The sequence below is a fragment of the Canis lupus genome, chromosome 27 (assembly GCF_003254725.2).
Source record: "Canis lupus dingo isolate Sandy chromosome 27, ASM325472v2, whole genome shotgun sequence".
NCBI lineage: Eukaryota > Metazoa > Chordata > Mammalia > Carnivora > Canidae > Canis > Canis lupus.
In genome coordinates this window covers 7772123-7787935 of record NC_064269.1, presented here as the reverse complement: position 1 = coordinate 7787935, position 15813 = coordinate 7772123, and the positions used below count along the sequence as shown (strand labels likewise).

Sequence of the window (15813 nt, the reverse complement as noted above, 5' to 3'; positions counted from 1 at the left end):
GGGAATCTGTTTCTCCCTCTCACTCTCCCTCTGTGTTAAATAGATAAAGTCTTTAAAAAAAAGGTTAGTGGATCAAAAGACATGAACGTTGCGTTTCCTAGTTTTCTATTGCTGTAACAAATTTCACAAACTTAGCAGCTTACAACAATGCTCCTTTATTACTTACAGATCTGGAGGTCAGAAGTCTGGCTGGCTCAGCAGAGTACTTTGCTTAAGGTCTCTTGAGCTTCAGATTGAAGTGTTGGTGCTCTGGGCTCCTAGCTGGAGACTCAGGAGGAGAACCATTTTCTTGGCTCATTTAAGTTGGCAAAACTCCTTTCCTTCTGTTTCCACATGGTCTCTTCTATCTTTAAGCCACCAGCGGCAGTTTGAGTCCTTTTCATGCTTTGACTCTTTCTGACTTCAGGTGAAGAAAGTTCTCTGATTTTAAGCGCTCATCTGATTAGATCTTTGTGGGGAGCTCTTCTGCCGGCTACACACATCCTTAGGTATCTTTAAGTGTTGCCAGCATGGTTTCCAGGGAAGCTGAGTCAAGATTTCTGCCACCAACGTTGAATGAATGTTCAGCTCCCTACCCTCACCAGCACAAATGATTACCTTTTCTTTCTTAGTAATATGACAGACAAAACAATTGTACTTGTGTAGTTCTTTTTTTTAAGACTTTATTTATTCATGAGAGACACAGAGAGAGAGAAAGGCAGAGACACAGGCAGAGGGAGAAGCAGGCTCACCATAGGAAACCCAATGCGGGACTCCATCTCGGGACTTTGGGATCATGCCCTGAGCTGAAGGCAGACACTCAATGGTTCAGCCACCCAGGCGTCCCTGTACTTGTGTTTTTACTTGCAGGTCTTTGACTCCTAGTGAGGTCAAACTATGTATTTTTTCCTTCTGTGATCTCATGTCCATTGCCCATTCTTCTATTAGTTTCTTAGTAGTTCCCTTATTGGTTTTTATTATCCATTCATTCATACATTAAGGATGTATTGGTCTATATTTTATAGGAGTTGGTGTTTTGTTAATTGCTCTTTCATGCACTGCTATATGATCAACGGTCCATCATTGCCCTTGTAATTTCCTCCACTGCGTCTTACTTCCCCAGGCAGCTGTCACGTTGTTCTTCCTAAAATGCCATTGCTTCTATATTGCCTTATTGCGTTTGTCCACTTTGGTGTGTGGTGTGAAGAAAGGCTCTAAACTGATTTTATTTTCCAGGCAGTTTCTTCAATATGGTCTACTGAATAATTAGTACCCAATATTTTCTGGGAAAAGACAGTCACAAGAGTACATGCCATAGAAGCATAGGCTCTGCAAAACTGCTTCTGCACGTGAATGGAAACACAGAATCTAGAGGAAATGGCATGACTTCCAAGCTGGTTAATAAGAACTACATGAAGTGATTTCTCCTGTTTCATCTGTACGTGCCTATAAGAAAGGGCTGAAAAAACTAATGAAGTTGATTACAAGCAGCCAGAAAGGGTTTTTGATGTCCTGGGACTATCTAAGTAGTACTAGGTCTCCTAACCAAGAGTCAAAGTGACTAGGCAAAGGTTATTCTTAGTCAATTACCTATAACAAAACAAGAACTATATTCAATAAAGCTCACTACAAGACAAGAAAACATACTACCCACCTTCACCCCCCCAAAAAAGAGAAAAAGAAAACTTACTCTCCACATTTGAAAATCTTAGCGTTAATTATAACAATACCATCCTAATTAATTTTATCTCCATAAGACAGGAATTGCAGAGCCTCAAGCTATAAAGACAGGCCCCAGAAAGATAGAATTAAGATACCTTTAGGCAAATGAGTAGGCATGTCATAGATCGAAAAAGGTGTTTGCCATCTGACAAAGGACGTGTGTCTAGAATGTATAAAGAACTGACAAATCCACAATAAAAAGACAGACAACCTAATTCTTAAAATGGGTGAAGGATTTGAATGCACACTTCATAAAAGGAAACCTGAATGGCCATTAAACACATGGAGAATTTTCAATACTCATCACCAGGAAAATGAAAATGGAAATGAAAATCCCAAAGAAATACCATTTCCCACCCACTTGAAAGGCTATAAAGTACAATGCCTGGGGTTGGCAAAGCTTTGGAACAACTGGAGCTCGTATATATTCTGAGTGAAATGAAAATGGTAGAAACACTTCAGAGAACTACCTGGAAGTTTCTTAGAAAGTCAAACACACCACTTAGCACAGGTCTTGTCTCTCCCACCAACTGTTGATTTCTACCCAATCCTCTGCACTCCCATGTTGCTTTCTTTCTTTCAGATCTTCCATGTCTTTATTTTACTATTTTCATATTTCTTCTATTCTTTTTTCCATCCCAAGCGAATTCTCCCTAATTAGCCATAAAGAACACATTTTCCCACATCCATTCTAGGAGGTATATATGTGATGATATAAATGAAAATGACTTAGATTAGCTGTGTATTTTGCCAAAATAAGATGGCAACTATTTTTTTTTGACAGCTATAAATGTTAGTTACGTGTCAAGAGTAACAATGAAAATGGAACATATACCAATAGACAAAAGACAATATTTAGACTTAAAATGTTTTTCACATGCAAATAATTTATAGCCTTCAAGAATAGAAAGAAATTCAAATCATAATCATTTGAAAAGTTCATTTATTATATACCAATATACACTTTCTGTAATAAAAAAAGCCTCCCAGTACATTGAACCATCTTATAAATGAAATAAGAAAATAAAATTTTCATCTGTTCATAAATGGGGTTAAATTAACCAGTACAAGATACGATATGTAAGTCTGCCCTGCAGTCTATATGAGCTCTAATCCTGAAAATGGCCATGAGAAAAAAAATGGTGCTTCATTATTTGGCACTGTAGTATTGCTCTTGAATATCTGTATAATTACAGAGGTTGATATTTTCAAGTTAGTTATTTCAAAGGTGTAAAACATTCAAAATATATACAGATTTTATGCTTTCCCAATTTTTAAAATTAATCTTTGATATTTACATTTAAATACATTCAGATTAAACTTTTTTTTTAAACACATAGAAGGTGCCTTTTTCCACTTTCTATTTTGGTACACTCTTTAGGTGAATGTAAATGGAAACGTATCTTGAAGATGCTATCTGGCAAATATTTTCCAATAATAATGACTCAAAAGTTATGATAGTTTCTAGTAATGCTCAATTTCCATAACAAAGTGCACCATTTAACAGTATTATACCTCCAGAAAACACTACATAAAACAAATGTGTATTTTCTTAAGGCACATTTTAAAGCAACTATTGAAATACGATTTAATATTATACTTAAATGATAGTTGTATTTCATACTTGGCTTTATACTAAAATATAAAAATATGCAATAAATGTTCTTGCTACTGATTTGGGGGTAAAAAAAGGTGGCACATTCCAGAAATTCTGGGCAGTGAGTGCTGGTTTTTAAATCCATTTCATGTAAGCGTGTTGTAGAAGTGAGCAAGAATAATAGTTTGCTTCTCTCTGTAGTGTTAGCACTTCCGGTTTTGTGGAGAACCATTTAACATAGTGTTAAATGGCAAATGAATGTCAGCATACTCCCGTGCAAGCCAAAATGAACTAAATCCTATCTTAGACATGCTAAGTTAAAAGAATAACCTCAGTATTGATAATTATTTGCAAATAAGGAACTTATTTTCTTGTAGATGATTGTGTTATCATTGTAAACATTGAAGAGCATTACTGAACTATATATAACTTAGGTTTCAAATTTAAAATATTCCTAATAGACAGATCCATACAAATGGATTTTTGAGCCCATCAACTTAATTCCCTGCCCCACCCTCAATAATATAAACGTTTTGACTGTGAAGAGAGAAAACTACACATGTAAAAAATAAAAATCAAATGTACCATACGTTAAAATTCTGATGACTACAGAATAAGATTATATACATAAACATATAAGCAATCACAGTTTCCTGCACTGAATGTTTATCAAATAAAAATGTATCAAACAATACTGGGTAATGTAGCTCCACACGAATCGTGGTCTATCTAAAAATTCTGAATGACAATGGAAGACGAGAGGGAGAGCATTGTTCAATGACAAAAGCATGACAAGAGGACTAGGAATAATATTGAAAAGCAGATGCTTCCAGAACAGGCAGTTTAGCAATAAGCATTATTTTTGTTGTTGCTCTATAATTTAAATAAAGCCCCTCTCTCTGTTTAGTAAGATGTTTTAACGTTTATCAAAAAAAATATTGAACGAAGAAGGCATTCATTCAATGTCACAAACAGAATGGGCAAAACATTCCTTTACTGTTGACACTAAGGTGTTCTAGCCTGGTGTCTGTTCATTCATGTATGTACCTTACAGGGACAGTTCATAAGACATGCAGGCATACCCCGGAGATCGCAGGTACGGTTCCAGACCACCACAATAAAGCAGACATTACAATAAAGCAAGTCAAATAGATTTTTTTTTTTGGTTTCCCGGTGCATATACAAGTTATGGCTACACCATAGTCTACTAAGTGTGTAATACTATTATGTCTAAAAAAATGTACATACCTTAATTGAAATACTTTATTGCTAAAAAATGCTAACCATATCTGAGCTTTCAGCAAGTCTTAATCACTGATCACAGATCACCATAACAAATATAATAATGAAAAAGTCCAAAGTCCTGTGAGAATTACCAAAATGTGACACAGAGACACAAAGGGCAGACATTGTGGGAAAAAATGGTGCTTAAGGCAAGGTGGCTGCAAACCAATTTGTAGAAAAACAAAAACAAAAACAAAACTTCAGTATCTGCTGAGCACAATAAAGCAAAGCGCAATAAAACGAGGTATGCCTGTGTTTAGTAAGCTGTTTTAACATTTACCAAAAATCTATTGAAGGAAGAAGTCACTATTTCCACGTCACAAACAAAATGGGCAAAATATTCCTTTACTGTTGAGAATAAGATGTTCTAGCCTGCCGTCTGATTATTCATGGACAGTTCAGAAGACCTGCCTTTTGCCTCTGTTATTAAATAAACCCAGAGAATTTGGTGCTGGATTGGGGGAACGCATTAAGCAGTGATAGCTTTGCCACCAGGGCATTTTTGTTTGATGTTCTCAGAATACAAGTATTTGGTACTTTGACGAGGGGAGGAAGGGTATTATCTGATGACCATTACATGCAGCTACCCTTATTCTGCTTGTACAACAGCAAAAATACATCCTCTCACACTGCTCTAGGAAAACCTGGGTAGAAATGCGCACCACAGATTTTAAACATATAAACAGCCATTCTTGACAAAAATGATGCCTTTCCTCTTCTGCAGGTGCCTGGTGATGTTACTATAAACATCTTTGGAATCTTCCTGTTATTTCCTATGAATAACATTCCAATCAATAGAACTCAAACGTCTCTTGCAGCATGATTTGCAACCATTTCCAATAGAAAAAGTATTTTTCCTTGGGTTAGTGATGCTTGGAATTTGGGGGATTGTAAATCCAGTCAATTATAATGAGAGCCATGCTTCCAATCATGAAGATGATTCCAACCACAAGGAAAATTAAAGCCTGTAAGTCAGAGAGAACTTGTTAGGGGACACAGAAACCATGTTTAGCACGGTTTGCTCTTATAAGTTGTTTACTTATAACAACTGGGCAGCGATCTGATTGGCATATTGAATTGTATTATGCTTTTAGCTCAGATGTCTGTTCCTAGCAGTTCAGTGAATTTAGAACCCAAGAAATGGTTGATTTGATACATTGAAATAATGGAATATCCTGTAATCCTGTAAAAATCAAGTGACAGAAAAGATCTAATGATATTGAGTGTACTCGCAATGTTTTAGGTGAAAAAGGACCGGTCCTAAAAGGGCATATCATAGTATATTTAATAGGATTAAATTTTATAAAGCAAACAAATAAGAACAAGAGCCTAATCTATGTTGTACATTTCTTTTAAAAAGCGTGTGTGTGTGTGTGTGTGTGTGTGTACACACACTAGAAGAGGCCTTATATATTACCACTTAGCCCAACCTCCTCATTCTATTTATGAGGGAGCAACAACAGCTAAAAAATTTTTTTTCACTAGAAAGGATCTAGGAGAGAATTGTACTCATTTTTATGTCTGGTCAAACTCAGAATGGGTCACAAACAGGACTAGTAATCTGCCAAGGTCACACTGCTGTGAAAGTCCAAGCAAGATGGACCAAAGAGGGTAGGAATTCGGGGGTGAGATGATGGGAGGAGCTTTTGATACCAAGTTCCTGAAGTCCCTGAACAGCCTTGAGGGGTGAATGACTCTCCAGAAAAATTCAGTGTAACTCGGCAAGAGGCATTGTTTTTAAGCATTAAGTGTCAGACTTTATTAAAAAGTCATTGATAATATTTAATTATCAGAAAAACAATTATTTCTGGCATATGTTTCCATAGAATCATTTTGGAAAATAACTATGCTCTAGTTTAATCAGATTATATTTTGTATCTAGAGAGGTCAACTGGAAAAGGAGTGGTTCTGTCCTGGATCTCCGTCCACACCAGGGTATTATGGAGGGGGAAACAAAGCAGCATCTTTTCTTTTGGCCTTACACACCTAACGGATATGACTAAAGTGTTTAAATTATTTCTTAACACTGCTAGGGAGCCTAATACCTTCCCACAAAATTTCCCGTAGACAGTGCTATGGTCTTGGTGGTGGAAACTGGTATACATGCATGCCTGCGGAAAACTCCATTAGTGTTGGGCAAATAGAAAGAACTCAACACGAGATCTTTGACAATATGGAAGGAAGAAATCCAGGAATCCTCACCGTACCCGAAATCCACCCCTGTTTCTCTCCATTACAGTTCCAGCTCATCTCTGATGTTTGGTTCTTGTTCATCAATTTTTTGAATCACATGTATTTTCTGCTTTACTGTAAGTAGCCGAAGAGCAACTTATAATGGGGGGAATTGCAAACCTTACTTACCCCAACCTTCTGTGGTGACCTGAAAGGTTCTTTCTTGACAAGTTTAAGATAAAACACTGCTGGAAGAATGAAGATCAGCATAGTGGCAGAAGAAGCCCCTGAGGAGAGAAGCACAGGTCAATGTCTTATTCAGCAAGGCAGAGACTCAAGGTCTTGCACTTTAAAGAACCAAATCCAGGGCACCTGGGTGGCTCAGTGGTTGAGCATCTGCCTTTGACTCAGGTCATGATTCTGGAGTCCCTGGGATCGAGTTCCGGGTCAGGCTCTCTACAGGGAGGCTGCTTCTCTCTCTGTCTATGTCTCTGCCTTTCTCTCTGAATCTCTCATAAATAAGTAAATAAAATCTTAAAAAAACAAAAAGAAACTAAATCTATCATTCCTCTAATCTTTGCACTAAAAACTAATATATATTCACTCATCTTTGTTGCTTATGCAAAGATGATATGTTTATGAGAAAATTAAAATATCCCTAACATCACAGTTGTATAGCACGTGCACATAGCACACAATAAATAACAAAAAGGCAGCCTATTAACAATTCATAGGAAATTGAAAATATAACACCCATTAAGGAAGCTGAACTCATCACACACCCTTCTTATCCACTTTAAACTTTCCAAGTTGCTTACACCTAATCTTTAAAAAATTTTATAGTATATTTAATATTTGAGCAATCCCTCAAATCAGGAGATGAATACTAAATTATTAGGCTACACAGTCAGGAGGATATGCTTTATGAGACCAATCTCCTTCACCTCCAAAGGTGGCCGTCAATGCTCAGCAGATCCTGACAGACTTGAGGAAGCATCCTGAGGGTAAAATCTATCTTCCTCACTTTTTGATTCAGATTTAAGACCTAAATCTAAGTCACAGATCTATTCCAAGTCACTGATATTCTCCAATTTTGAAAGTTCATGTTATGCCAGTTTGCTTTGGGGAAGACCTAGATTAGTACCTATTTTTGCTAATTGGAATCTGAGGAGGATTTTTGCCTTTCAAAAAAAAAAAAAGGGCAACAAGTGAAAATAGCATTCAGAATTTGCTGCACAGTAAGCATGAATAGAGGGGAGCCCACCCTGAGCTGTGAGACTGAGTCACCAGATTCTTTGCCTGGGAGCTGCCCTCCAACTCAGCAGTAAGCTGTCATAGCTTTTGAACGATGTCTGAATATCTGTGTTTTATCTCCATGTATTTTCTGCATTTGTTACCAATACGTATCCTAAGGTATCAGGAAAGCCCAAGGAGTTTATTTTTTTATGTCTGGGATGCTCAAATATTTTCCCATATAAATGGATGGTAAATTGCTTTGGTTTATGCCTTTTAGGCTTACAAAAGGTCTCATAGGAATGTTCGACTTTTGGATGGGGGATGGTGGAGAAGCTGTAGATGACTTCTGTGGGCTCAATTTCCTCATCTGTCAGAAAAGGCAGCTGGACTAGATGACCTCTAAGGTTTTTTTCTGATCCTATGAATAACTTCCCGAGTCACCCGCAAGGGAGGGGAGGTGGCCAGCTGGAGTCCTGTTGGGCTAATAAGAATCCCATGAGCCTAAGATGGACCAGGGATCCCTGCCCTCCCATCCACCAGCTCCCTGTCTGCCATTTAAGGAGGTATCAGCTTGAGTTGACTAAATAAAAGCTTTTCTCAAACTTACCTATGAATCCAAAGATGTATTTTATAGTTGGCACAAGGATGACCAGAACATTATTGAGTGCAAGAAGTATGGCTGCAATTAAGAAATGTCTTATCCAACTGAAGGGTCTTTTGGGAAATAAGAGTGTGGTCACTGATGTACGAATCTGCAACAAGAAAGTTCAAAGTTGATTTTAACTACAATTTCAGATATCCTTGTCACTCTAAAGCATCTTCTGTGTTTTTTCCTTTTCCTCTCAGAAAATATCTCGGCGCTGATTTAGCTTTCAAACTTTCAGTACCGTGGCAAAAAATGCAGAACATTTACCATCTTACCCATTTTTAAGGGTACACGTTGGTTATTAAGTACATTAATATTATTGTGCACCCTTGATTCTGACATTTGTTTGAGAGGGTATTTTCCTTGTGCTCACCTCAGCTTTCAGATTTTTTTCTTCAAAATTGTCTCAGAAAGATATAAAATAACAGATAAGACACAGAATTCAGGGTAAAATCCTTGTTGATTCCTAAACACATCTTTTAGACTGGATTAAGTATTAAGGGCAAGCATTGCGTTGATTTATATACTGCTCATGAACAGAATTTTTACAAATCTGTTTTTTTTTTTAAACTTGGCATTCATTGTATTTAGCATTTTTGCCACATAATGTTTTTTTAAAAGATGGTATTCTTGGTATTTACTCCTCTCTTTTTTTTTTTCCCTTTTCCCTCCCCCCTTCCCAATTCTAGATTATAAATGTACAAGAAGCAAAGAGTAGGACCTAATAGTTTTAACATTCTTTAAAGTTTCCATTCGGTGTCTTGCACGCAGCAGGCACTCAATAAATGTTGAATCAAACTGAACGGAACAAACCCCTTCCCTCCCTTCAGGAGCCTTATAGACTTCAGCCCTATTTCAGCAGCTACAATAAGTAGGTGAAGAGTCAAGAGAGGCTCCATCTGTAGCAGCCTTTCAAGTTACTGTGCTGTAACCGGATCAAAAGATCCTTGTGGGCAGAGGGAATGCCCTGCATGTTTGAACAGCTTAACAAAGTAGAAAATACTCTTATCTTTGGAATCTTTTAGAGGATACTTTTTGACTTAGTGGAATTAGTCTCTTGGCTTTTCAATAAGTGAGCACTTTAGGTAGGCTAGGACTTCACATTCTTAGAAATGCCGGGATTGATTTTTCACTTAAAATTTTACTTCTGAAGACTCTGGTGGAGAGATGGGAACTCATTTAAGACAGAAAATGTAAAATACAGTTAGAAACACATGTAGGAACGACAAAAACTTCGAGCCGGATTGCTTACAGTGTCTAATGTGACATTCCTTTCATACCACTCCCCCCGAAATTAAAGCCATCTGTTTAGGTTTCAAAAGCAATTTCATTTCCAGAATGGCAAACCAGATAGTCTCTGGAAATGGTTTAAGGGTGACTTTGTAAAGGATTTTAAAAATTGGATTAGTGAAAATTACGAAACTCGCTCTGAAAAGTAGGCTTGAAGGAAGCAAATGGTTTGATTACATTTCCCCCAGCTGCCCATACATTCTACATAATGATCCACAGTTCGTGCTTCCTCAGTATCGTCCAAACTGGTCTTATTAGGCTCAAATATGAGCTTTCTCTGGCACATCCACATGGCTTAAGGATCTATTTGTCTGAAAGTGCTAAATTTATAGAGCGAACAAGTAGGATGCAGGTTATTAACAGGCAGAGGTGATACGTATGGGATTTTGCCTTTTGTTAAAATAATACTCCTTTATTCAATAGGTTGAGTTAGAGGTAAACCTATTCGTACAGGGTCCCTGAGAGTGAATGCAGTTTGCTAAGGTCTCATGGCTCCCAGAAAGACCGAGGTTTGGCCTGATGATGTAAGAGTACAGAAGGTTTACAGGAATCGAGGTCAGAACGAGTGGTGAAAACTTGCTCCTCACAGCAAATAAAGAATAGCAAAATCCCAAACCGAACTGAAGGCATACGGAATTGCCAGTGCATTCCTAGGAAGGATAAGAGGGCCCACAGGGAGATAGCAGGCTGCTGCTGGTGGGAGGCGGTGGTGGAAAGGAGTAGAAGAAAACTGCTGGTCATTCTATGTTAAAATGCCACCTTGGGAGGTGAGCCTGGATCAATAGGTCCTCAGCAGTTCTGTTTACCCTATGTCACCCTGTTACCCACAAAGCACTGCCTCCTGTTCCACTTATCTAAGTGCCTTTTCTCTACTGACACAAACTGATAAGAACCTGGAAATGTGGGTCAGATGCTGTGCATGGAGGGGGGGAGGAAGTCCATAGCAACAGCCATGGCCTCTGACCCAGTATGATTCTGGAAAGGTCCTGGGCAGCTCTAGAAAAAAACATCTGTTATTTCCAGAGAGAGTGTTTGGAATAGGAATCTGTTGGGGGGTTGGGGAGGGGGCTATGTTCTACTCTGGGGACCCAATGAGGGGCAGAGTAGAAAGTGGGAACTTTAGGTCTGAACTCTTAAAAAAAAAATCAATCCTATTGTTTAGAAGTGAATCACAGCTTCACTTTCTAAGATTGCTTAGGACAAGAGTGTTGGAAATATCTGCGGATCACTGGAGGATCGCTACTCTATTCCAGTCCATGGCAACATCTGCCATATTTCTATGTCTATATCTAAGAGGGGGTCTGAAGGCAGCATAAATGTAAAGAATGATTTCACTATCAGAAGATAAAATAGAAGCAGCTAGAGAATCTGAGATGTGATCTTTGGTTTTTTTTTTAAGATGTGGCAAATGGAATGTGAGTCTGTGTTCTTGATAAACTCATCAGGATTATCTGGTTTTCTGTTTTTCATGGTGATGTGTGAACTTTACTGCATAAAGGGAAGTACAAGCTGAAAATGGTATTAATAGTCTTTGGGAAGGAGGTACAGCACCGTAATGGACAGCCCTGCCCGTACCACCCCACCCCAACGATGGAAACAGAAATGTTGGGATACGAGTGAAAAAGTAATTCACTTCATTTATTCATTTGTTCGATAATCATTTTTGCACTCAATATGTGTCTTTTATTAAGAAGGGAAACACTGACCTAACTGGAGAAAATAAAGAAAATAAATGGAATCATCAAAGAAAAATCCATCCAACCACCCAAGAACAGCAACACCCTTGTCGTCTCTTCTTGGACTTCTAAGAAAAAGAGACACTTGACATTTGTTGAAAGAAGTAGAATATAAAATTATTCCTAAACTTGAGAGGTTTTAATCCTAATAGATTAGGTTTTATTTTTATTTTTTTTATTATTGGTATGTGGGGATGTCAAAGCAAAGTAAATAAACTTCTTATTGGTCAAGAGTTTCTTAATTCAAAGAAACCACCGGGAGAACCCTGCTGTGTGTGACTCAGTGTTGGGCATGTTGAAAATGTGGCTGTAAATCATAAGGAACAAACACGCCACTAACAACTTCTCTCACCTTAGGGGGAAAGTGTTTGAAGGCAGCCTTGTGGTTTTGACTGGGGCAAGGAGGCTTTTTTCTCCTCCATGTTCACTTTTATGTCCTCCATCATACCCATGGCGGCTTGGTTCATTTAGCCCAGATCCTCACCCAAACTGAAGTTCATGGCAAATGTTCAAGGGGAACAGCCTGTGCTTTTGCCAGAAAAGGCAGTTTGTCCTCCTAAGAATAGGCAAGATTCATTCGGAGACCATTTCTCTTGGCAACCATTGTTGATCTCCTGAGCCAGTCACCATGCACATCCCTAACCTCCAGGACTTTTAATCCAGGGGACAAGGTGGACCCTTACATAGTTCATCTCAATGTAACATTGTAAGGTCAAAGACAGAATTATGTGCAAATGTTTCATAAATGCTAATGTTGGGTGAAAAAACTGTTAAGGATAACAAACAGTTTTTCTGAAATTTGGTTCTCATAGTCAGTTTTGATACTAAGGGCCATCAAATGGGAGATGTTTCCTGATAGTCAGAGTTATACCAGTGTCTTAATTGTCATGAGAGAAAGAACTTCTTTTTTTTTAATTTATTGTTTTATTTTATTTTATTTTTTTTAGAGAAAGAACTTCTATGGGGAGATCTAGGTTTTAAATGTTGAAGTGAAATTACCATCAGTAAATGAAAGGCTAACTTCCACTTCCCATTATCTTGACCCCAGCCATCCGTGTCCTGCTGTGAGCACTGCATGAGTCAACTGTGACTGACTAACTACAAGACCAAGGCCAAGTCCATTAATCTGAGATCACAACATGAAAGCGCTATATTTAGGGTTTATGAATAAAACAATACAGAAGCACGTAACAGATTTCTTTTATAAATTACTTTGATTCAATAATGATGTGAGTGCATATTGTGCGCCAAAAATTAATGAGTGATATCTTTACACAGAAAAAAAGGGCTTTCAACATTCTTTCCTCAGAGACACTGTTTGCTTGGAAATTTTACCCTCTGGTACACTTTCTGTCTACAGCTGTCTTGTGCCTTGTACCCATGATGGAGCTGATTTTAGGCTAAAGCTGTGTGCATGTCATTTGAAATACTTGGAGACATATGAGAGGCAAGATATTATTTAAGAGTAAAATATTAGCCCTCCTGGTAATAAGGATCCGATTTCATGCACTCATGAAAAAGGAATGTGTCAAAAAATATTTTGGCACACAAGCTGCATTTAAAGTGACCACAGTGTCATTATAGGAGTAGTCCTCACATGCTGGGCCCTGTATGGAACATTCTGTACAGGATGGTGCTGGTTACCATGTCGCTTATTTTTCCCCCTAAAATGAATGAGTAAATTCAGTGTTTATGAAAGGAGAAGAGTTGGCAGGAGAAGGTAGACCTGTGTTTATCCATAGGTGGTGGTTTTAACTCACGCGGCCCAAATCTCTTCAACCAGCCCTGCTCTGTGATCTCAGAACAAGTGACGCCAAAGGCAAATGCCAGGAAGGGGAGATCCCAGTATGAGTCTGGTAGAGCGTATATCAGTTTTAGGGATCGTAAAAAAGATATATGATGGATAATATAACTGTTTTTCAAGAAATTTAGCTCTAGCATGTAATTTCCTTAAGAGGATTCCCCTTCTCATTGGTCTTCAAGGAATCAGATTAAGTGACTTTCGAGTGTCACTGCAACTCAACAAACCAAAGGTGGGGGGAATTAAATACCTTCAAAACTGGTGAAAATGCAATGAATTGAAAAGTAATGTAGTTTTGCTTTCATGTTTCAGTAGCTCTGTGAAATCCTACTCATTTCTACAAACCCACAAGATAGAAACCCAGGATCCACTTTTCGAATTTGAGCTTAACAATGAATTTTCATCTCAATAAAGCTGGAAAATATAGAAATATACTTTGTGACTTTTTGCCCCCTATATTTTAAAAGTGTTTAACATCTAAAAGTATTTGTTGTAGCTACATATTAAATTATCCATTTTAAATGGCTCCACAGTGCTATACAAAAATAACATCTTCACGTACTGCAATTGCAAAGTCACATTATAATTAAATCCACATCAAATCAGAACATATGTACTAATTTAAGAGGTTAAGCAGGATTATTTCATCAAAACTTCAGGTACTTACTGGAAACAGGACAATGGGCACTGTTAATGTCACTGCCACAAGGACCGCCAGGCGTACCATGAGGAGAGGGGTGTCAAATGTGTATACTTTGCTGTAAGCATGCAGTAATTCATCTTCAACTTCTCCTACAAAGAGGAAAAAGAGACTGGGTTCACTTGCTATTGTCAAGTCAATAACAACAGCAACATTTTAGAAAAGGAACATAGTACAATGGGATAAAAAAATAAAAACCCAGGTGTGGGAATCTAGACATCTGTTTTAATCCTGTCTCTGAGCTTAATAGTTAGTTGTGTGACCTCTCTTCAAATGAACAAAGGAACCCTGAAGCTTATAAAGTTGCAGAAACTAGAATAAAATTATGAAGGTGACTCTAGCTCATTTGCTTCGTGAGAAGTCCATCCCAGCTATTTGGAAGCCTCACAAAAGAAGTGACAGGCTGAGGTGCTCTGGTTGAAGGGGATGAAAGGCCCAAGCCCCACCAGCCTGTACCTCACATCCTGCCAACCCCCTTCCATTCCCACCTGCCAAGTGAGTCTTGACCTAGCTTCTCTGAACCTCGTATAGAAACCTTAGGACAAATGAACTCTAACATTTTTTCAAGTTCAACAATTATGACTCTATCATGACACTGATACACATACTTCTGGGGATATTTTTAAAAAGAGTTTTTATTTATTCGTTTGATAGAGAAAGACAAAGGGAGCAAAAGCAGGGGGAGAGGGAGAGGGAGAAGCAGACTCCCTGCTGAGCTGGTAGCCCAATGTGGGGCTTGATTCTAAGACCTGGATCATGACATGAGCCAAAGGCAAACCCTTAACCATCTGAGCCACCCAAATGCCCCTTTTGGGATTTTTTTTCAAACTTTTGTTTGACTTATGAAACCTATTAGAGTCGGCATAAGTAACATGTAAAGATGAATTAGCATGATTTTTACAGGGTCTCCCAATGACTATTGATCTAAGATTAAGATGCCACCCACCTAGAAATCTTATTCATTCAGAATTCTAGACACAGATGACATGGAGATGCTTATAGAACCAGATGTAGTTTGATTTTTTTTTCTTTTTACTCCCCTCCAGAGCAGACAAAGGGGGGTAAAAATACCTTCACTGGTACTGATCTGACTTTTATAATTCACAATCCAACAAAGTTTAATGCCCAATCTAAAGTGAGTGTTGGTTAATAGCCAAGTATTAGCCAAACAGAGAAAAACCCAAGTAAATGGTGACTCCTCCCCAGTCTTTTCCTCCACAATTTGTCATGCAATCAATTAAATTTACTGCATCAGGGGAAAAAAAAAAACTAAACTAAAAAGTTAGAGAGCATTATATGAAAGATCTATCTATGTTGCTAACATCAATTAGCAGCAACAGGTCAATGTTAGAGTCCCTGAAATATATCTATAGGGCCATGCTTCATGAAAGGCAGTAACAATCCTATTTCTTGTGAGTATCCATTAAGATGCCACAGAGAAATTGTCTTAGGCATAATCTAAAGTGTCCATAGTCACCTTCCTTTGTTTTTGCTAGTACATTCCCAGATTGAAAGGCATTCTGCATTGTCTTCTTTTCCAGGAAACCATTCACTGTCACAGAATAGAATGGGATAAGCCATAAAAATCGCCTAGTGCTCCAAGCCCCCCGATTCCACTGGACTGTCAACAAAAGCAGGTTCCAACTCCAA

General features: G+C 38.1%; 1 protein-coding gene across 3 annotated transcripts in view; it reads right to left on the bottom strand.

The window, feature by feature from the left end:
- Positions 1-2626: 2626 nt before the first annotated feature.
- SLC38A4 (solute carrier family 38 member 4) overlaps positions 2627-15813 on the bottom strand; it is an 84134-nt gene continuing 70947 nt past the window's right edge. For all 3 annotated transcript variants that reach the window (XM_025477377.3, XM_025477378.3, XM_025477376.3), the window contains 4 exons: positions 14131-14255; positions 8598-8742; positions 6944-7041; positions 2627-5547 (listed from right to left, as the gene is read on the bottom strand). In XM_025477377.3, coding sequence (XP_025333162.1) covers positions 5446-5547; positions 6944-7041; positions 8598-8742; positions 14131-14255 — 470 coding nt within the window. In that variant the 3' untranslated portion in view covers positions 2627-5445. The remainder of the gene's footprint in view (positions 5548-6943; positions 7042-8597; positions 8743-14130; positions 14256-15813) is intronic.